A 22,686-nucleotide genomic window follows, 5' to 3' on the forward strand; every position below is an offset into this window, starting at 1 on the left:
GTGTGGTTTTCCACTTTAATTTTGAGTGTGACTCCAAATCTAGACCTCCATGGGTTGATAAATTTGATTTCCATTGATCATTTTTGTGTGATTTTGTTGTCAGCACATTCAACTATGTAAAGAAAAAAGTATTTAATGAAAATATTTAATTCATTCAGATCTAGGATGTGTTATTTTAGTGTTCCTTTTATTTTTTTGAGCAGTGTACATTCCATCTATGTATAATTGGAGAAGGGAACAGCAACACCATAGAAGTCCTGGAATAGCGTGGGAGAACTAACAGTATTAAGTGAGTTGTAGTGGTTTAGGATTTTAGTATTTATTAGGATCCCAATTAGCTGCTGCCTAGGCAGTCCAAACAGGACCCGTCAATTTCATTTTTTATATATAACAAACATACTATTGATGCGTAGGCTATGGTGTAATGGAATGTTTTGCCTTATGTGGTAGGTTTTGTGGGTTGACACTTATGTAGATGTCATAACCAGCCATAAAATAACACAATACATGTCACACAACAGGTCTAAATATATGTGTCATAAGTGTTGTGATATAACAAGTTATATCAGCTGTTATGACATGATGACATGATTATGACCGTGTCATAACTTGCTATGACGCTGGGTGTCAAGTAAAGTGTTTACCAGTAATTGCAATAGAGGTCTATTTAAATTATGCAGTCATACTAATCCTAATACAATTAGTAATAGTAGTGTATTTTAATTCTGTGATGTACCTTCCAGAGGACGATGATGTCGAGGTCCACCTCTTTGCACTTCCTGACCACACCTGTTATATCCTCAGCCCCACCCCCAGGACCCGCCCCCTGACTCCTGGAATGTCTCCCCTGTGTCTCCACGGCAATAAGCGGTCTCCAAGACTCCGAGGACTGACACCTCCGGAAGAAGAAGTCTGCACACGGAGTGGTGGAGCTGATGATCTGAGGAGAGGAGGAGAACAAGGGAGGAGAGGAGGAAGGAGAGGGGAAGACAATAGAGGAAAGAAGAAAGGGTGAGTGACAAGATAGCAGATAAAAAAGGGGGAGAGGAAAAGAGATGGAGGAAGGTGGTGGAGAGGGTAATGGTACAGCTATTTCTTTTTATACATTCAGCAACACCGACCAGCAGTGACAGATAACCATTGTAAGAGGACAATAACAGTTAACATACCTGTTCATTTCCAAGGCTCAGGTCTGCAAAGGTGTACTTCTCGAGTGACTTTGAGGTAGCTAAGACACAGAAGATAAGTCAGGAGAGAGAAAAGAGATTCTCCTCATTGTCTGACATTGTTGGTAATGAGAGTGTGTACCTTCGTGGGGTTTGCATCGTGTTGCTCTGAAGCACAGCTTGCCCCTCTCTCTGGTGGTGAGTTTGCAGTCTGGAATGACAAGAGGAGGGTGAAAGGAAGAAAGAGACGTGTCCATGTCCTGTCTCCATCTGAACCGAACCCCTAACTCTAACCCCTAAGCCTAAAATAGCCATTTTACAAGTGAGGACTGGCTAAATGGCCTCACTTCTCAGAATTGTAGTTAGTTTACTATTCTTTTGTCGACTTCTGGTACTCACAAGTGTAGTAAAACATGTACAAACACAACACCTCTCTAAAGGCCATCTGATTTTCTAACACATTGGAGAGACCCTGGATGTTCTTTTCAGCTTACTTATTACTATGGGCCAGCTGCAGCTCAGTGTTCTAAGCAGATAGTGACAGCTTACTTATTACTATGGGCCAGCTGCAGCTCAGTGTTCTAAGCAGATAGTGTGTGAGTGAGTGTGATCAGTGTTCTAAACTCAAAGATGTGTGTGTGATCAAAAAACAGTTGTTACTATTACAGGAGAAGGAAACCCTGATGTAGCTTAATGTATTGTTATTACAGGAGATGGAAACCCTGATGTAGCTTAATGTATTGTTATTACAGGAGATGGAAACCCTGATGTAGCTTAATGTATTGTTATTACAGGAGAAGGAAACCCTGATGTAGCTTAATGTATTGTTATTACAGGAGAAGGAAACCCTGATGTAGCTTAATGTATTGTTATTACAGGAGAAGGAAACCCTGATGTAGCTTAATGTATTGTTATTACAGGAGATGGAAACCCTGATGTAGCTTAATGTATTGTTATTACAGGAGATGGAAACCCTGATGTAGCTTAATGTATTGTTATTACAGGAGAAGGAAACCCTGATGTAGCTTAATGTATTGTTATTACAGGAGATGGAAACCCTGATGTAGCTTAATGTATTGTTATTACAGGAGATGGAAACCCTGATGTAGCTTAATGTATTGTTATTACAGGAGATGGAAAACTGTTTGTAGGCAACTAACACTCTAGCCTCAGGCTGTGAACTAGTATGATCAATCAGTGGAACAGAGAAGGGAAGAGAGATGGAAAGACGGAGAAAGGGATGAGACCATTTTGGCGTATATACAGTACCATCTCTCTATAATCAGCAGCAGCACACGAGTCAGACAGGGACAGACTAAATAGGACAGGATTGAATAAAATAGCATATAAGGGTGTGGGGTGGTCTCTCTTTGCCACTCTGTCCTGGTCACTGTCAACTCTATAATCACCACATTTCCATATTTGATTACAGAGCGAACAAGAACAAAGTGACCTACTTGCAAAAGTTCCCCCCGGTGGTGTGTGTGTGATTATTGGAACTACCCACATCTCACACTGCTCTAGGGAGCAGCTAAAAGATAACTCTGCCCTCGGCTATGTGTCCTGGCCACCAGCCACACCACTGGTCTTCAGTCACAAAGCTAGTTCCCACAGGGATCATCTACCCAGCCTGGCAGAGCTGAATAAGCTGAATAACAAGCTCTGAATGAAAGCATTTAACACTGCGAAGGGCGGTCCCATAGCTATAAATACAACATGAAAAGCCAACAATTGTAAGCCGCTCTGGATAAAAGTGTCTGCTAAATGACTTAAATGTCAAATGCACTGTGACTTAGCAGCATTCAAGATTCAGTAGCCTACTCTACCAACTGAACTAGGCTAGATAACCCAACCAAGCTAACCACTTCAAACAGGTGAACCGCACTGATCAAACCACCAAAAGGCATATATCTAATGAACACAACATCTAAGGAACAATCCAATAGACGGCAAATAGCTAAACTGGAAATGACTTTGTTTTCACAGAGACACCCGTTCCCTCTAATATTTTTCAGCACTGAGCAAATTTCAGGAGTTGTGAACGGAAACTTGATTTTTTATTCTGTGAGACTTTAAAAAAACGTTATGCACATTATGACAACCATTTTGGGACTGATGTTTTACTTGTCCGAAAGCTCAAATCACTTTAAAAAAGAAATGACATGTAACACAATTGGCCAAATAGATGACTTGCAGAGGGTAGTATTTGAAAAATTGAAGCTTGTCTCAAAACAGGACACTGCCCCTTTAAAAAAAACTCTGTACTTGACTTGCTTTTCAAAGACAATTAGATATGTACACGTTTTGTGCTCTTGTAGGATGCAATCACTCCCTCAAAATGTGCTGTAACTGGGCTAGACCCTCTGTGATCTCAAATGCACATCTATGCTTCTCTCTGAACACAGATGGAAAAAATGCTTGTGCTCGTGAAATAGGCTACTCTGATGCGCTCCTCAGCCTACAACAATATCAACAACTCGGTCTTGAATTTAAATTTGGTTTGTTGCATTGAAATGGACTAATGTTGATTCAATCCCAAGTTCCACAGTAGAGGGAACATTTGATCTGTTTAAAGCCATCGCGGGCTGGCAATTCTTCTGCGTAGGACTGCTACATTGCATATCACCTAGAGATGCAGACTCCTCAGCAACATAAAAAGTCTGAGTGTAAATGTACAAATCAAAACCTGACACCAAAAAGTCAAACAGTTATCGAGTAAATGAGTTTAAAACTATTGTAGTGCTATCTGAGAGGGTTACGGAGAGCAGAGGGACAAACCTTTGTTTTCTGCTGGGTTTATACACTTGTGTAGTCTCCACTGTTTACTGCTGCTAGAGACCTGTGCAATGTGGAACTCACGCACCCCAGCCTCACTCTGTGGATGGAGAGAGTGGAAGAGAGAGCGTGAAAGAGAGGGTGCAAGAGAGAGAGTGGAACTTTTAAACAACTTTTAAAGTCTACATACTGCAGTGTTTCCCCTCTATTCATTTAGCAGCGATGGGCAAATGTTTTTATTTTTGAAAATACTTTTCGGGATGGTAAATCATTTTCAGTGTAAAGTTATACCTTATACCAGAAAGTATGTAGAGAAGATAATGGACCTATATATTTTATAATAAGGTCATCTTTCGAACTAACAATCACCCAAATAAAAATAAGACAGTCAGGGAGAATATAAAATTCTAAAATTGTCATGGCACGTAGATGATTTTGTTTTGATGTTTGAGTCACTCAGATAGCATAAGATGTATAGAATGTTCGGCAGCCATGAAGTCATGGCTCACAACATCATCCTGGAAACCCAAGACCCACTCCAATTCGCAAACCGCACCAACAGATCCACATTCTCAATTGCACTCCACACTGCCCTTTCCCACGTGGACAAAAGGAACACCTATGTGAGAATGCTGTTAATTGACGACAGCTCAGTGTTCAACACCATAGTGACCAAAGCTCATCACTAAGCTAAGGACCCTGGGACTAAATACCTCCCTCTGCAACTGGATCCTGGACTTCCTGATGGCTGGCCCCTAGGTGGAAAGGGTAGGCAACAACATCTGTCATGCTGATCCTCAACACAGGGGCCCTTCAGGGGTACGTGCTTAGTCCCCCCTGTACTCCCTGTTCACCCACAACTGTGTGGCCAAGCACAACTCCAACACCATCATTGAAACACAAATCGGGAGGAGATCAGAGACCTGGCAGTGTGGTGCCAAGACAACAACATCTCCCTCAACATGAGCAAGACAAAGGAACTGCTCGTGGACGACAAGAAAAGTAGGGCCAGACACGCCCCCATTCTCATCGACTGGGCTGTAGTGGAGCGGGTTGAGAGCTTCAAGGTCCTTGGTGTCCACACCACCAACAAACTACCATGGTTCAAACACAGATGACACGACAACGCCTATTCCTCCCCAGGAGACGGAAAAGATTTGGCATGGCTCCCCAGATGCTCAAAGAGTTCTACCGCTGCACCATCGAGGGCATGCTGACTGGTTGCATCACCGCCTGGTATGGCAACTGCTTGGCATCCGACAGTAAATCGCTACAGAGGGTAGTGCGTACGGCCCAGTACATCACTGGGGCCAAGCTTCCTGCCAGAGGCCCTCTATACAAGGCAGTGTCAGAGGGAGATTTTTTTGTTGTCAAAGACTCCAGTCACAAGTCATAGACTGGTCTCTCTGCTACAGCACGACAAGTGATACCGGAGCACCAAGTCTAGGTCCAAAAGGCTTCTTAACAGCTTCTATCCCCAAGCCATAAGACTGCTGAACAATTAATCAGATGGCCACTTGGACTATTTGCATTGACACCACCCCCCTTTGTTTTTACATTGCTGCTACTCTCTGTTTATTATCGATTCAGTTACTTTACCACCTACCTACAGTGGTTTGTCCTTTAAAAGTTGCAACGAACTGCAGCACAGCTTGCGTAGTGCCGCAGAATTCTATGGAACGTTATTTAAGTGCCAACCACTGGTACCATTAATGCTAGTTAGTGCTAGTTTTACCACCTGAGGGCATCTTTGAGAAGCATTTGATAGCCTTCAATAGTTGCTGTACTAGAGAGAGGCTGTGAATTTGTTCAGCTTTTTGTTAAAAATCGCGCAAAATTTCAACGTCCTGCTACTCATGCCAGGAATATAGTATATGCATATGATTAGTATGTGTGGATAGAAAACACTCTGCAGTCTCTAAAACTGGTTAAATCATGTCTGTGACTATAACAGAACGTGTGTAGCAGGCAAAATCCCAAGGAAAACTGTTCACAAAATACACAAAAAAAATATCCCTCCGCCAGTCTCTATTGTCTATGGCAAGGGAAAATAGATAGGGCCAGTTTACAGTTCCTACAGCTTCCACACGATGTCGCCAGTCTTGGCAATTGGGTTGAAGTTAATCTCTCTCCATCTCCCGCTCTCTATTATTTAAATGGAGTTCTTCAACATGAAGGTTAGACTTCAGACAAGTTGTTAGACAGACGGATGCATCTCCTTTGCATTGAGCGGAGCTGGCAACTCAACACCAGCCAAACACTCTTGATGAAGTCATCATCTCCATGGCGGGACAGAGCACTGGAGGCTCGCAGGCTGTTATTCACGCCGTACAGAACAGGGAGGAACATTTTCTATCTGCAGGCCACATCATCAATCACTGTCATTATCTGTGTTCCTCTGCTGGTGTCCCTGTCACTTAGCCTGGCTGAGCACTCAGCCCCGAGCCACACTGCCTTGCCTTGTCCCCCTCATCACACTAATAAAGTCATTTTCTGTCTGGGTTCCTAGGCAACCTCCATCTGGTTCCTGTATGGTTTGAGTGGTTTTGGTTTCTGTGTGTTAAAAAGTGATTATAATTTACTCCTATCTGGCTCTGCAAAGTCCCTCCAAATGTTCTCGTGAAATGAGAAATAGGCACTTCCTGTCATCAAGTACACCGGTGGAAGTTATGAAAGAGAGAATATGGACCATGATTTCAAGACTTGCTGCTATCGAATACAGATCGTATACATGGACGGATTTAATCGAAAAAAATACCCAATTGTGATGTTTATGGGACATATAGGAGTGCCAACAAAGAAGCTCGTCAAAGGTAATGAATGCTTTATATTTTATTTCTGCGTTTTGTGTAGCGCTGGCTACGCTAATTATTTTGTTTACGTCCCCTTTAGGTATTTCGGGGGGTTGCATGCTATCAGATAATAGCTTCTCATGCTTTCGCCGAAAAGCATTTTTAAAAAATGACATGTTGGCTAGATTCACAACGAGTGTAGCTTTAATTGAGTACCCTGCATGTGTGTTTTAATGAAAGTTTGAGTTGTATCGAGTACTATTAGTTGTCACTCTGAAATTTCCGCTGATGTTGTTTCCTGTACAGGGACAGCAGCCATAAAAAGGTTAAAACCTTTTTTGTAAGAACATAGTGTATGGGACTGATTTTAAGAAAATTTGCTTAATTAATTTGCTTAATATTATGGTGTTTCTTTACCAAGAAAAATTAAAAACCCTCTAAATTTCCGTTAGGATGGAAAATATGGCGCTGTACAACGTGACGGTCGGGAGTAGGCTACAGTACTGGGCTATTTAGCTAAATAATCCCTGTGTCGTGCGGGCACGCGGGAGACCAGGTTTCAATTCCCCGACGGGGAGGAAGGAGTAGCCTGTCCTTGTAAATTATTATTTGTTCTTAACCTCTCTGAACCACCCACCCGGATCCGGTATAATTGTCATCAGCAACGCTGAATAGCATAGCGCCACAGTCAAATAATTTTACTAGAAAATATTAATATTCATGAAATGCAATATTGAAAAACACAGTTTAGCCTTTTGTTAATCCAACTGTTGTCTCAGATTTTGAAATTATGCTTTACAGCGAAAGCAATACAAATATATTTGAGATGATTTTGTTTTCAAATAACATAAAATGAGCGAGAAACACATGGGGGGAGACAGTTACTAATTTGTAAATAAAGCCTGTTTGTTATTTAGAATGATTTATTTCTGTATATAAAGGGAGAGAAACCAAAAACCTACAGTCATCTCATGGGTCTCCCAGTCGAGGCCGGCACGGGTATTGAACCAGCATCTGTAGCAACACAGCTTGCACTGCTCTGTAGTGTCTTAGACTGTTGCGCCACTCAGGCGCTGTACAACGTAACCGGTCGGGAGTGGCCTACAGTAAGAGCAAAATAATCCTAACAAAATAAAATAATGAAAACCTTTGTGTAACAGTTTTAGTAAGTAATACTGAAGTCTGCACAATTATCAGTTTCTATTTAGGTTTATGTCACCCATTAATTGTCAGTTAGAGACAGTAGGACCCAAAAGCATAATCAGTGCTCTAACTCACCCTTGCGCTGGACTGGAGCAATGAAGTGGAGACTCAGGGTACCGTACTATACCACAAATTACCTCTAAGTACCGCAGCATAATCACAAAACCTTTAGTAGAGCAACCACTGTGCATGTACAAATTACCTCAACTATCCTGTACCCCCGCACATTGACTCTGTACCGTTACCCCCTATGTATAGCCTCGCTATTGTTATTTTTTTTTTAACTTTAGGTTTTAGTAAATATTTTCTTAACTATGTTCTTAAAACTGCATTTTTGGTTAAGGGCTTGTAAGTAAGCATTTCACGGTTACACCTGTTGTAATCTGCGCATGTGACAAAAAAGCCATGGCAAAATGTGTACAATTGCAGAAAATGTGCTTTAAATGCAACTCTTTCCTCGTCCACATGACAAAATGTGTACAATTGTAGGAAACTAGCTTAAAACAGCAACATTTCTCTGGAGACAAGAGGGCCTGAATGCATGTGACCATGAATAACAATGTTCCATCAAATGTCAGCTTGACAGAGTGATTAAGTGGTATATGAGTATCGTGTTGACACGTGTGTTGAGCTCACTGTGTTGATGTTCTCCACATCAACAAAGACCAGCATGCTGCCATTCCTCCCCTCCTCCTCGGGCAGTGTGTTACTACGGCAGGCGTTGGCTCGGACCGACAGAGAACGACTGGCACAGATAAATACTGTGTGACGCAGCACCCTGTGACTGAGGGAGGGGAGATGGAGGGTGATTGGGGAGCGAGGGAAAGGAGAGGGAGCAATAGAGAGAAAGAGGAGACAAGAGGCAGGTAGGAGATGGAGGGTAGAGAAAGAAACAGATGAAAGTAATGTGAGTGAGTAATATAAATATGTTCTTGTCATGCATTTATTTATAACTTTTATAAAAGGTGGTGCTTAAAGTAATGCCACAGGCTCTATATAGTTTCAACTACAGAAACCACGTCTCCAAAATGTCCCTGAATTAAAATTACACCATTTCACTTAAACAGAGATGAACAGGCACATTCTGTGAGATTTGAAAGGCCCCTATGAAGGGAAAAATAAATTAACTTCTTAAGTAGCATGAGCATATGTTTTCTCAAAAGTGCCCTGATTTGACCTCATTCTATCACCAATGAGCTGAGCAGTGAGCACCGTCATTTAAAGCGAGACTGACGAACATTCAGGGGCACATTCAGGATAACTAAGGCTGCATTTACACAGGGAGAAAAATATCAGAATTTAGCTGCCTGTGCAACTTGGGGTGCCGACACCTACAATAAGTACCGGAACCATTTTTTATTCTACATCTGCATCTCAGTGTTGAAGGTGTCACTACAGACCCTGGTTCGATTGCAGGCTGTAATCACAACCGGCCGTGATTGGGAGTCCCATAGGGCGGCTCACAATTGGACCAGCATCGTCCGGTTTAATGTGTAGCGAGTAAAACGCTTCTCTTGGAGAACTCTCCCCTATGTGATTATAACAGGGTGCTCGCTCTCCACTACCTGATTATAACAGGGTGCGCTCTCTCGCTCCCCAACCCAATTAACAGGGTGCTCCTTCTCTCTCCACTACCTGATTAACAGGGTGCGCTCTCTCTCTCCACTACCTGATTATAACAGGGTGCGCTCTCTCTCTCTCTCCACTAAATCAAATCTTATGTGTCACATACACATGGTTAGCAGATGTTAATGCGAGTGTAGCGAAATGCTTGTGCTTCTAGTTCCGAAAATGCAGCAATAACCAACAAGTAATCTAGCTAACAATTCCAAAACTACTACCTTATAGACACAAAGAATATGTACATAAAGATATATGAATGAGTGATGGTACAGAGCGGCATAGGCAAGATACAGTAGATGGTATTGAGTGCAGTATATACATATGAGTTGAGTATGTAAACAAAGCGGCATAGTTAAAGTGGCTAGTGATACATGTATTACATAAAGATGCAGTAGATGATATAGAGTACAGTATATACGTATACATATGAGATGAATAATGTAGGGTATGTAAACATTATATTAGGTAGCATTGTTTAAAGTGGCTAGTGATATATTTTACATCATTTCCCATCAATTCCCATTATTAAAGTGGCTGATACCTGATTACAACCGGGTGCGCTCTCTCTCTCTCTCTCCCCCCAGTACCTGATTACAACAGGGTGCGCTCTCTCTCTCTCTCCCATACTTCAATGGCTGATGTAATGTGGCTTGTGTAGTGTGTACCGAGTTCTCTCTTGAATAACTCTCCCCTACCTGATCTTGACTTGTGAAGTGTGTAGTTAGAATACCAGACTGCTCTCCCCACCTGATCTTTCCTCCTTTCTCGGCACCCTCGTAGTAGAACAGGAAGTTGATCTCATGGACTCCTTCCTGGTCTGGTCCTCTTAGCCACAGGGGCAGCTGGGTAGATTCTCCAGGCGTTAACGTTCCCTCTCCTAGAGGGATCTCTGCTACCCTTTTACCCCCCGTACCAAACACTCCTCCTCCTCCCGACCCAAAGTCAGCCGCCGACACCAGGGTTACCGCGGTTACCGACCCGGGCGTGGCTCCTGGGGGTGTGGCCAGGGTCTTGTAGGCAGAGCAGTTCTCAAAGGAGGTGGGGCTGAGGGGGGTGAGGGGTGTGGCTAGGGAGGAGCTTCCGAAGGTAAAGAAGCCTGGGTGCGTGGACGCCACCCGCAGGCCGCACAGGGGAACGTGACTCACATTACAGAATTCTACGTAGGCCTTCCTGATTTCACCACATAGTAGGGCAGTAGGGAACTGGAGGAAGAATACCTGGAAGGGTAAAACAAAAAAAATAGAATTAAAGCAGACAGACAGGAGGGGAGAGAGATGGTGACGGAGACATGGGGACAGATAGAGAGGTTAGTTATTGTGCGACCTACTCCAGTGTAGCGGTCTTCCTCAGGAGAAAAACAGGCAAATATAAATCAGAAACTGTTGGCTGCAAGTCATTTTTAAATATATACTAGTCTGAATTACTCCCATACTGTCCAGTTCAATCTAAAATGCTAAAACAACAAAAAAAGTTTAAAAAATGTAAACAAGTAGATGAAATCCTTAAAGATGGAATAGTTAGAAACCACCCCCATTTTATTTCCACGACAATGTATGGAACAGTTTATGTATGTGCATGGACCAAAGACACATATACACCTAAACAAAAAATATATACAGCACCAGTCAAACATTTAGACACACCTACTCATTCAAAATGTTTCTTTATTTTTACTATTCGAATCATCTAGTAACCAAAAAAGTGTTAAAGATTATTCAAAGTAGCCACCCTTTGCCTTGATGACAGCTTTGCACTCTCTTGGCATTCTCTTAACTAGCTTCACCTAGAATGCTTTTCCAACACTCTTTAAGGAGTTCCCACATATGCTGAGCACTTATTGGCTGCTTTTTCTTCACTCTGCGCTCCAACTCATCCCAAACCATTTCAAATTGGGTTGAGATCGGGTGATTTTGGAGGCCATATCATCTGATGCAGCACTCCATCACTCTCCTTGGACAAATAGCCCTTACACAGCCTGGAGGTGTGTTGGGTCATTGTCCTGTTGAAAAAAAAATTATAGTCCCACTAAGCGCAAACCAGGATGGCATACCGCTGCAGAAAGCTGTGGTAGCCATGCTGGTTAAGTGTGCCTTGAATTCTAAATAATTCACAGACAGTGTCACCAGCAAAGCACCCCCACACAATCACACCTCCTCCTCCATGCTTCACGGTGGGAACCACAACTACTCTGCGTCTCACAAAGACACAGCGGTTGGTGTCCTTTAGTAGTGGTTTCTTTAGTAGTGGCAATTCAACCATGATAGCCTCATTCACGCAGTCTCTTCTGAACAGTTGATGTTGAGATGTATCTGTTACTTTAACACTGAAGCATTTCTTTGGGCTGCAATTTCTGAGGCTGGTAACTCGAATGAACGTATGCTCTGCAGCAGAGCAAACTCTGGGTCTTCCTTTCCTGTGGCAGTCCTCATGAGAGCCAGTTTCATCATAGCGCTTGTTGTTTCTTTTAGAACAACTAAAATAAATATAGCTAGCTGCAAGAAGCAATGCCCGGGGTTCAAGCTTTGGCCCCATAGCACCACCAGCAGGTCAAATTGCCCTAGGATGAGCTAATTATGTACTCCATATCATGCTTTACAAATAATAGAACTCAACATCAAACAAATCATGCAATATGCTTTTGATGTATTTTGGACCATTTTCAATGATGTTGACTACTTTCAAATGCCTTCTCTAGAACCGTTGCGCCGATTGGCACCAAATATGGTATATAGTGTCTATGTACCCTTCTATTTTCCAGGACTAGCGCAAACAATATGGCCGTTATGAGCCAATGAGCTTGTGTGAATGGTTTTTCCTGTCCACCATGCGGTCAAACTTAACCATAGTTTACAGTTAACAATAGGAGTTGTTGTCCACAATGCAGCATGGAGGGCTCACAAGTGCCTGTCTATTCCTTACTTTGGATGGTGGATACATTATTTTAATACATTTTTTAATATTCGATTAGAGTTGACGTCAACCGCCTGTATTCTATGAAGAAAGATGCTATGCTACTTACCTCATGTCATGAATATGCACAGCAATATAAAGGGCTATTTTTTTATTATAAATTTGCTGGAATGTTACATGTCCTACTTATATCAGTACACAGTAAACCTCACGTAGCAAATAAGCCATTAAATGTTTTGTTGACCAAATTCGAAAAACTTTGGTGAGCGAAAGAAACTAAACAACGCCTCCTGCTGGAGAAGACAGATTTTCGCCTCTTCCTTTCTGGCTAGTCTCATATCCAAACAGGTCAAGAGATAAATGTGCCGGTTATAGCGCCACCCTATGGTCAATCTGAAAGTGCTTGCATAATGTTGAGTCTTGGCAGTGTTTGGAACATGTGTACCAACTTTTGTAACAATATGATGGCTTGTTATTGAGCCACCATGTGGCCAATTGGCACGGCATGAGAGGATGTGACATATGGGCCTTGATCATCATGTAAAGTTGCACCCTCCTGGGCCTTACCATCTCGCTGGAATTAGATTTTTTTCCACCCATTTGGCAGAAGGTACATAATGAACATCAAGAAATACAAGGTTTCCCCAGCCTCGCTGCTTGAACCCCAAAATATCAAAAATAAAACACCATATTAAAAAGCAGAAGAATATCATAAATCTGCCTTACGCAAAACCATATACTTTTTACAATTACATCTAAACTGTTTTAAAATGTAGTTTGATACATATCAGGGTTAATTTGCTAATCTATGGCCATAATATTGGGTCAAATGACATTCATTAGACCTGGATTCATTGAATAGTTTAGTTCCAAAATGACAACAAAAAAACACTGAAGCTCATTTCTGGGTAAGGGGTAGTGGACGGTGGTGAGTCAGTACCTCCAGCAGGGGCATGGGAGGGGTGATGGTGGGGTCAAGACGTCGGTCAGGACCGTGGCTGACAGAGGTCTTCTCCTCCTTGGTCTGGTTTAACCGCGGTCCCTGAATCTCTAGGTCCTGTCGACCACGAACCGAGGGACCTTTAGAGAGTACCGCAACCACAACAAAGGTCGGGTGAGAAGGACCAAAACAAGTTTATAGCACTGGTTTTACAGTGTGTGTGTGTGTGTGACTGCATGACCATGTGTATGTGTTACCTTGGTTCTGCGAGAAACTGTTGCTGTTAATAGTAGAGTCTCCAGTAGAAGGTGTGGAGGCCAGGTTATAGACTAGACCCAGGATGGTGAGCTGACCAGTCTGACGAGGAAGCAGCTTCAGACGAGCCTGCCAGGAGAGGAGGGAAAATACAGTTGAAGTCAGAAATTTACATACACCTTAGCCAAACGTATTTAAACTCAGTTTTCACAATTCCTGACATTTAATCCTAGTAACAATTCCCTGCCAGTTAGGATCACCCCTTTATTTTAAGAATGTGAAATGTCAAAATAATAGAAGAGAGAATTATTTATTTCAAATTGTATTTCTTTCATCACATTCCCAGTGGGTTAGAAGTTTGCATACACTCAACTAGTATTTGGTAGCATTGCCTTTAAATTGTTTTACTTGGGTCAAACGTGTCAGGTAGCCTTCCACAAGCTTCCCACAATAAGTTGGGTGAATTTTGGCCCATTCCTCCTGACAGAGCTGGTGTAACCGAGTCAGGTTTGTAGGCCTCCTTGCTCGCACATGATTTTTCAGTTCTGTCCACACATCTGCTATAGGATTGGAGGTCAGGGTTTTACCTTGACTTTGTTGTCCTTAAGCCATTTTGCCACAACTTTGGAAGTATGCTTGGGGTCATTGTCCATTTGGAAGACCCATTTGGAACCAAGCTTTAACTTCCTGACTGATGTCTTGAGATGTTGCTTCAATATATCCACAATTTTCCTCCTCATGATGCCATCTATTTTGTGAAGTACACCAGTCCCTCCTGCAGCAAAGCACCCTCACAACATGATGCTGCCACCCCTGTGCTTCACGGTTGGGATGTTAGTTCTTCGTGGTGGTGGTGGTTCTTCGGCATGCAAGCCTCCCTCTTTCTCCTCCAAACATAATGATGGTTATTATGGCCAAACCATTGTATTTTTGTTTCATCAGACCAGAGGACATTTCTCCAAAAAGTACAATCTTTGTCCACATGTGCAGTTGCAAACCGTAGTCTGGCTTTTTTATGGCGGTTTTGGAGCAGTGGCTTCTTCCTTGCTGAGTAGCCATTCAGGTTGTGTCGACATAGGACTCGTTTTACTGTGGATATAAATAATTTTGTACCTGTTTCCTCCAGCATCTTCACAAGGTCCTTTGCTGTTGTTCTGGGATTGATTTGTACTTTTCGCACCAAAGAACGTTCATCGCTAGAAGACAGAACGAGTCTCCTTCCCGAGCAGTATGACAGCTGCGTGGTCCCATGGTGTTTATACTTGCGTACTATTGTTTGTACAGATGAAGGTGGTACCTTCAAGTTTATGGAAATTGCTCCCAAGGATGAACCAGACGAGAGGTCTACAAATTTTTTTTATGAGGTCTTGGCTGATTTCTTTTGATTTTCCCATGATGTCACACAAAGAGGCATTGAGTTTGATGGTAGGCCTTGAAATACATCCACAGGTACACCTCCAATTGACTCAAATGATGTCAATTGGCTTTAGAAGCTTCTGATAGGCTATGACATCATTTACTGGAATTGTCCAAGCTGTTTAAAGGCACAGTCAACTTAGTGTATGTAAACTTCTGACCCACTGGAATTGTGATACAGTGAATTATAAGTGAAATAATCTGTCTGTAAGCAATTGTTGGAAAAATTACTTGTGTCATGCACAAAGTACATGTCCTAACCGACTTGCCAAAACTATAGTGGTTGTGGTTGAAAAACGAGTTAATGACTCCAACCTAAGTATATGTAAACTTCCGACTTCAACTGTATCAGAAAGAAGAGTCATATACTGTTATCACATGACAATGATGAGCGAGGGGGAGAGAAAGAGAGCGATTGAACATGGAGTTAGAGAGAAGTCACAGAAAATAAGAGGCGGAGAAAGAAAGAGGTATAGAATGGGGGAGAGAAAAAATGGTAAGAGAGCGAGACCAAGAACTGCCTAAAATCAGAAAAGATGCCACTGCTTACCACTCTTGTCTCCTCGGGGCTCATGAAGAACTCTGGGATGACTTCTGTGGTGATGATGCCATGTTTCTGCACTGTCTGTAACGAGACCGGTTGTAAAAATGAGAGGTTAACGAGTTGAATGTGATGAGTTGAAAAGTAACTGCTCTTACAGCACTGTAGCCTCACAGAGCGAAGGTAACACCAACAGTTGCTCTGATTCAGATGGGTTGGGTTAAATGCGGAAGACACATTTCAGTTGAAGGCATTCAGGTGTACAATTGACTAGGTATCCCCCTTTCCCTTTCTTACCCTGGGAGCGATGGCCTCCTTCTCATTGGTGATGGTGACAGCGTCTCCAACCATGACGTCCTGCGGTTGTGGTCGAGAGAAGTCTTTGAGCGTGAACTTCCAGAGCAGCGAGAGGTCTGAGAGAACCAGCGGAACCTTTAGAGGGTTCCGGAACGCCACCTCAACTATGATGGGTTCTACATAGGAGCAGAAAGAGACACCAGGATGAGGACAAACACAACCAAAGAAATGTGAGGATATCTAAGTATAGTGAATTCAAAACCATATGTAATATGCAGTACACGGAGTACACAAAGATTAAGAAAACCTTCCTAATATTGAGTTGCACCCTTTTATGCCCACAGAACAGCCTCAATTCGTTGGGACATGGACTACAAAGTGTCCAAAGCATTCCACAGGGATGCTGGCCCATGTTTACTCCATTGCTTCCCACAGTTGTGTGAAGTTGGCTGGATGTCCTTTGGGTGGTGGACCATTCTTGATAGACCCGGGAAACAGTTGAGCATGAAAAACCCCTCTCTCAGTTCTTGACACACTCAAACCGGTGCGCCTGGCACCTACTACCATAACTCGTTCAAAGGCACTTAAATCGTTTGTCTTACCCATTCAGCCTCTGAATGGCACACATACTAGGGCTGACCCCATTTAGTCAACTGGTCGACTGGTTGATAGGGTGTTGGTTGACCGAGATTCCATTAGGCAAGAAAAAAAATAAAAAAAATAATGACTTGTGCACAAGACACCTGTCTGAGTGGACTAATCCATTGAATAATGCATAATCCATTGCGGAGTCCAAAACATGTGCTACCGAAATTGTGTATGGTTATATTTCGTAAGAACAATGGTGCAACACTAATACAAATATTATTTTATAACAAATGTGCTTACTCCCGCGTTGGATAACGGTGGTTGTCCACGGTTCTGAAACACCAGTGTGCTGTTGAATTGGCGCCTTTCCCTAGACCATGTTGCTCTATGCCTAATAGCAAAGTTACCCATATTGGTGTTGAGGACAATGCCGCAGAGTTTGGAGACGAGAAAACAGCCCTTCAATTATTTATTTATTTATTATACCTTTATTTAACCTCTTGGTGACAGGGGGAAGTATTTTCACTTCGATGAAATGCATGCCCAAATTCAACTGCCTGCTACTCATCCCCAGAAGATAAGATATGCATATTATTAGATTTGGATAGAAAACACTCTGAAGTTTCTAAAACTGTTTGAATCATGTCTGTGAGTATAACAGAACTTATTTAGCAGGCGAAACCCCGAGGACAAACCATTCAGATTTTTTTTTTGTTGTTGTTTTTTGAGGTCACTCTTTTCAATGGGTTTTCATTGGGAATCCACTTCCACTGGATGTCACCAGTCTTTAGAAATTGGTTGAGGTTTTTCCTTTGTGTAATGAAGAAGTAGCCCTGTTCAGAACGAGGGTCACTTGTAGTGTACTGTTAGATAGAGGCGCGTGACCAGAAGCTAGCTACAGTTTGTTTTCCTCCTGTATTGAACACAGACCAACCATCCCGTCTTCAATTTTATCGAATATTTAAATTAAAAAAATACCTAAAGTTGTATTACAAAAGTAGTTTGAAATGTTTTTGCAAAGTTTACAGGTAACTTTTGGAACCGGTGTTTTTCTGGATGAAACACGCCAAATAAATTGACATTTTGGATATGATTTGACGGAATTAATCGAACAAATGGACCATTTGTGATGTTTATGGGAAATATTAGAGCGCCAACAAAAAAAGCTTGTCAAAGGCATGAATTATATTTTTATTTCTGCGTTTTGTGTCGCGCCTGCAGGGTTGAAATATGCTTTTCTCTCTCTGTTTACGGAGGTGTTATCCTCAGATAATAGCATCGTTTGCTTTCGCCAAAAAGCCTTTAAGAAATCTGACATGTTGGCTGGATTCACAACAAGTGTAGCTTTAATTTGGTATCTTACATGTGTGATTTCATGAAAGTTTGATTTTTATAGGAATTGATTTGAATTTGACGCTCTGCATTTTCACTGGCTTCCGGCCAGGTGGGACGCACATATCCCAGTGAGGTTAACTAGGCAAGTCAGTTAAGAACAAATTCTTAATTTCAATGACGGCCTAGGAACAGTGGGTTCTTACCTTGTCAGCTCTGGGATTTGATCTTGCAACCTTTCGGTTACTAGTGCAATGCGCTAGGTTACCTGAAGCCCCTCGTATTAACTGTCTATGAAAAATGAGGAGAGATGAAACCCCAACTTAATTAGGTATATAATAAATAGCCTAACTGTTAAATAAACTGTTCCATGTCGGCAATTGCATTCACGAATGCATGCGACTGATTTTAGTCGTGCTCAGAAGACCACTCTTCCAGTACGAATACAAGGAAACAAGCAACTAAGAGAAAGGCCATTGTGACATCTTGTGGACAATCAATCAGAGACTTACACCTGAGAACAAAGGAGACGGCCATCCAAAGAACAAGGCCTACGTCGAATCTCACGAAGCGGAACTCGGCCCACGAAGGCCTGGGCCCAACAGAGTTACCCAACGAAGACCTTAAACACGTAAATACATGCATTACACTTCTTACCCATAAAAGAGTAGCAGTTCGGGGCAAGGTATTATGGCTAAATTAAGCTTAGTTTACAAATGTATCCAAGTGTTGTTTCTCTTTCTCTCTCTCTTTAAAGTGCCATCTTGTGTAACACGTGTCATATTGGGTTGGTCCGCGTGGGACCTCTTGTCATGGTACTAAGTTTCTAGTCAATAACCTATACAGTGTGTGTGTGTGTGTGTGTGTGTATATTATCATTTAGCTTGTTAGTAAATAAATGACCAAATACATTTTTGTGGTACGGAATGATCAGTGAGACCCGAGTCTACAACGTTCAGAATAAGACTGATATGAGGAAATTATTAAATTGATGACTGGCATGATATCTATATACTCAAGTTAATTTGGGAAACGTTACCTCATTAAACACACTTTTCCCATGGTGCCCCAGATTCCTAATGAGTTAGTTGTAACATGATTAATTTAAATCTAATAATAATTCAAACGTAGGAGGTAATTATTAGATGAATAGCAGTCATCACATTAATGATAGTCACGTCACACTACCGCTCAATAGTTTGCGGTCAATTAGAAATGTCCTTGTTTTTGAAAGAAAATCACATCTTTTGTCCATTAAAAGAACATCAAATTGATCAAAATACAGTGTAGACATTATTAATGTTGTAAATAACTATTGTAGCTGGAAACAGCTGGTTTTGAATGGAATATCTAAATAGGCGTACAGAGGCCCATTATCAGCAACCGTCACTACTGTGTTCCAATGGAATGCTCTGTTAGCTAATCCAAGTTTATAATTTTAAAAGGCCAATTAATCATTAGAAAACCCCTTTGCAATTATGCTAGCACAGCTGAAAACTGTTCTGATTAAAGAAGCAATAAAACTGTCCTTCTTTAGACAAGTTGAGCATCTGAAGTATCAGCATTTGTGGGTTCGATTACAGGCTCAAAATGGCCAGAAACCAGAAATTAACTTCCTTTTTGAAACATATCAGTCTAGTTCTGAGAAATTTAGGCTATTCTATGCGAGAAATTGCCAAGAAACTGAAGATCTCGTACAAGATCTCTTATCTACCAACATAGACAGGGCTCCAACTCCTCTTGCTCCACAATGAAATAGTTTTACTCGTTTTACTGTGGATATAGATACTTTTGTATCTGTTTCCTCCAGCATCTTCACAAGGTCCTTTGCCGTTATTCTGGGATTGATTTGCACTTTTCGCATCAAAGTACGTTCATCTCTATGAGACAGAACGCATCTCCTTCCTGAGCGGTATGACGGCATGGTGTTTATACTTGCGTACTATTGTTTGTACAGATGAACGTGGTACCTTCAGGTGTTTGAAAATTGCTCCCAAGGATGAACCAGACTTGTTGAAGTCTACAATTTTTGGCTGATTTCTTTTGATTTTCCCATGATGTCAAGCAAAGAGGCACTGAATTTGAAGGTAGGCCTTGAAATACATCCACAGGTACACCTCCAATTGACTCAAATGATGTCAATTAGCCTACCAGAAGCTTCTAAAGCCATGACATTTTCTTGAATTTTCCAAGCTGTTTAAAGGCACAGTCAACTTGCTGTATGTAAACTTCTGACCCACTAGAATTGTGACACAGTGAATGAATCTGTCTGTAAACAATTGTTGGAAAAATGACTTGTGTCACGCACAAAGTAGATGTCCTAACCGACTTGCCAAAACTATAGTTTTTTTTTATTCTTCATTTTACCCCTTTTTCGCCCCAATTTCGTAGTGTCCAATTGTTGTAGTAGCTACTATCTTGTCTCATCGCTACAACTCCCGTACGGGCTCTGGAGAGACGAAGGTTGAAAGTCATGCGTCCTCCGATACACAACCCAACCTAGCCGCACTGCTTCTTAACACAGCACCATCCAACTCGGAAGCCAGCTGCACCAATGTGTCGGAGGAAACACCGTGCACCTGGCAACCTTGGTTAGCGTGCACTGCGCCCGGCCCGCCACAGGAGTCGCTGGTGGGTGATGAGACAAGGACATCCCTACCGACCAAGCCCTCCCTAACCCGGACGACGCTAGGCCAATTGTGCGTCGCCCAACGGACCTCCCGGTCGCGGCCGGTTACGACAGAGCCTGGGCGCAAACCCAGGGTCTCTGATGGCACAGCTGGCGCTGCAGTACAGCGCCCTTAACCACTGCGCCACCCGGGAGGCCCCAACTATAGTTTGTTAACAAGAAATTTGCGGCGTGGTTGAAAAATGAGTTTTAATGACTAATCAAAGTGTAAGTAAACTTCCAACTTTAACTGTGGACTCGTTATTGTTATTCTTATCGTGTTAATTATTATTACTTTTTAAATATTTTCTTAACCAACAGTGCAGATCAAGAAGAGTTAAGGGCTTGTAAGTAAGCAGGTGCTGACCTAACATAATCAAAAGGTGTGCTTTCGCCGTAAGCCTTTTTGAAATCTGACATTAAGGAGAAGTTGCATTAAGGAGAAGTTTATCGATATTTCCATGCATAACACTTGTATCTTTTATCAATGTTTATTATGGAGTATCTTATCAATGTTTATTATGAGTATTTCTGTAACTTGATGTGGCTCTCTGCACGTTCACCGGATGTTTGTTTGAGACAATGCATTTCTGAACCTAAAACAACCATTTCAAATTAGGTTTTTGGACATAAAGATAAACTTTATCCAACAAAACACACATTTATTGTGTAACATGAAGTCCTGTGAGTGCCATCTGATGAAGATCAAAGGTTAGTGATTCTTTTCATCGCTATTTCTGACTTTTGTGAGGGCTCTCCTTGGCTGGAAAATGGCTTTATGGTTTTCTGTGACTAGGTGCTGACCTAACATAATCGTTTGGTGTGCTTTCGCCGTAAAGCCTATTTGAAATCGGACACTGTGGCTGGATTTACAAGACGTTTATCTTTAAAATGGTGTAAAATACTTGTATGTTTCAGGAATTTTTATTATGGGATTTCTGTTGTTTTGAATTTGGCACCCTGCAATTTCAGCGATTGTTGACGAGGTGGGAGCTAGCGTCCCACATATCCCAGAGAGGTTTAACAAGTGACATCAGTAAGGGATCATAGCTTTCACTTGGATTCACCTGTTCAGTCTCATGAAAAGCAGGTGTTCCTCATGTTTTATACACTCAGTGTGTGTGGGTGCAGGTATGGGGTTGTATGGGCTAACTATCGAGTTTCCAGACTCATTATTTAATGAGAAAGTGAGATACGAAAAGTGATGAGGAAATGGGAGAGGTGTTGTACGGAGGAGAATAACTGTTCTTACCTTCTACTACAGCCAGCGGGAAGTGGAGATTGTCCGTCTGACTGTTGAGGCAGCACTGGGTAGGGTAGAACGTTGACGGGACAACCCCACGGTTGGCGGCAGCAACCACCTGTTCCTCGAGGTCCTGCCACACGGCAGCTAGGTCCTGATCAAACTCCTGGTCCAAGGACACATGGGTGGCAGCCTGCTTCTCACCTGATCAATAAACCAATATCACAATAAATAAATTGATCAATTAATCAGGTCATTATGGATCAAACAAGCACTATCCAGTAGAACATAGATTTCTGCCTGGGAAATTAAATATATTAATAACACAACTTGACAAGGACATTGTGGATCAAAACAATTACTGTGTGAGTAGGTTGGTGCAAAAGGGATACATACATACACTACCCTCCGTATGCATTTGCAGTGAAGCTAAAATATTCAATTTGGCTCTATACTGCAGCATTTTGGAAGTTAATGGTGAATAACGTATTGTGTCAAAAAAATGCTCATCTCCCCTGTTATTGGTAATGGTGATAGGTTATCGTGTTGTTGAAGCCTCTAATCTTCATTGGGGCGGCAGGGTAGCCTCGTGGTTAGAGTGTTGGACTAGTAACCGCAAGGTTGCAAGTTCAAACCCCCGAGCTGACAAGGTACAAATCTGTCGTTCTGCCCCTGAACAGGCAGTTAACCTAACCCACTGTTCCTAGGCCATCATTGAAAATAAGAATTTGTTCTTAACTGACTTGCCTAGTTAAATTATCAGGATTAATTTAGAAGTGTTCAGAAATATCTTATCTACTCAACTAAAGTTATCATTCACCATTCTGTTTCTATTGGGCAAAACATAACCAAAACAAATCTATTCAACAAGTCACAAGCTTGACGTAGTCATTGCGTGCTAGGAATATGAGACCAAATACTAAACGTTTTAAAGTAG

The 22,686-nt window shown here is 42.0% G+C and overlaps 1 protein-coding gene across 3 annotated transcripts in view; it reads right to left on the minus strand.

Moving 5' to 3' along the window:
• Positions 1–22,686, minus strand: part of LOC110524643 (trafficking protein particle complex subunit 8) — a 79,824-nt gene that overhangs the window by 18,492 nt on the left and 38,646 nt on the right. For all 3 annotated transcript variants that reach the window (XR_016496332.1, XM_021604488.3, XM_090236109.1), the window contains 11 exons: positions 21,759–21,953; positions 15,919–16,094; positions 15,631–15,705; positions 13,667–13,793; positions 13,410–13,549; positions 10,307–10,776; positions 8,573–8,720; positions 3,945–4,041; positions 1,309–1,377; positions 1,170–1,228; positions 737–940 (listed from right to left, as the gene is read on the minus strand). Coding sequence is in view for 2 of the 3 variants with exons in the window: in XM_021604488.3 (XP_021460163.3) it covers positions 737–940; positions 1,170–1,228; positions 1,309–1,377; positions 3,945–4,041; positions 8,573–8,720; positions 10,307–10,776; positions 13,410–13,549; positions 13,667–13,793; positions 15,631–15,705; positions 15,919–16,094; positions 21,759–21,953 (1,760 nt within the window). In the remaining variant the exon portion in view is untranslated. The remainder of the gene's footprint in view (positions 1–736; positions 941–1,169; positions 1,229–1,308; positions 1,378–3,944; positions 4,042–8,572; positions 8,721–10,306; positions 10,777–13,409; positions 13,550–13,666; positions 13,794–15,630; positions 15,706–15,918; positions 16,095–21,758; positions 21,954–22,686) is intronic.

This window comes from Oncorhynchus mykiss, chromosome 5, assembly GCF_057628025.1.
Source record: "Oncorhynchus mykiss isolate SJ-2025 chromosome 5, ASM5762802v1, whole genome shotgun sequence".
Classification (NCBI taxonomy): Eukaryota; Metazoa; Chordata; class Actinopteri; order Salmoniformes; family Salmonidae; genus Oncorhynchus; species Oncorhynchus mykiss.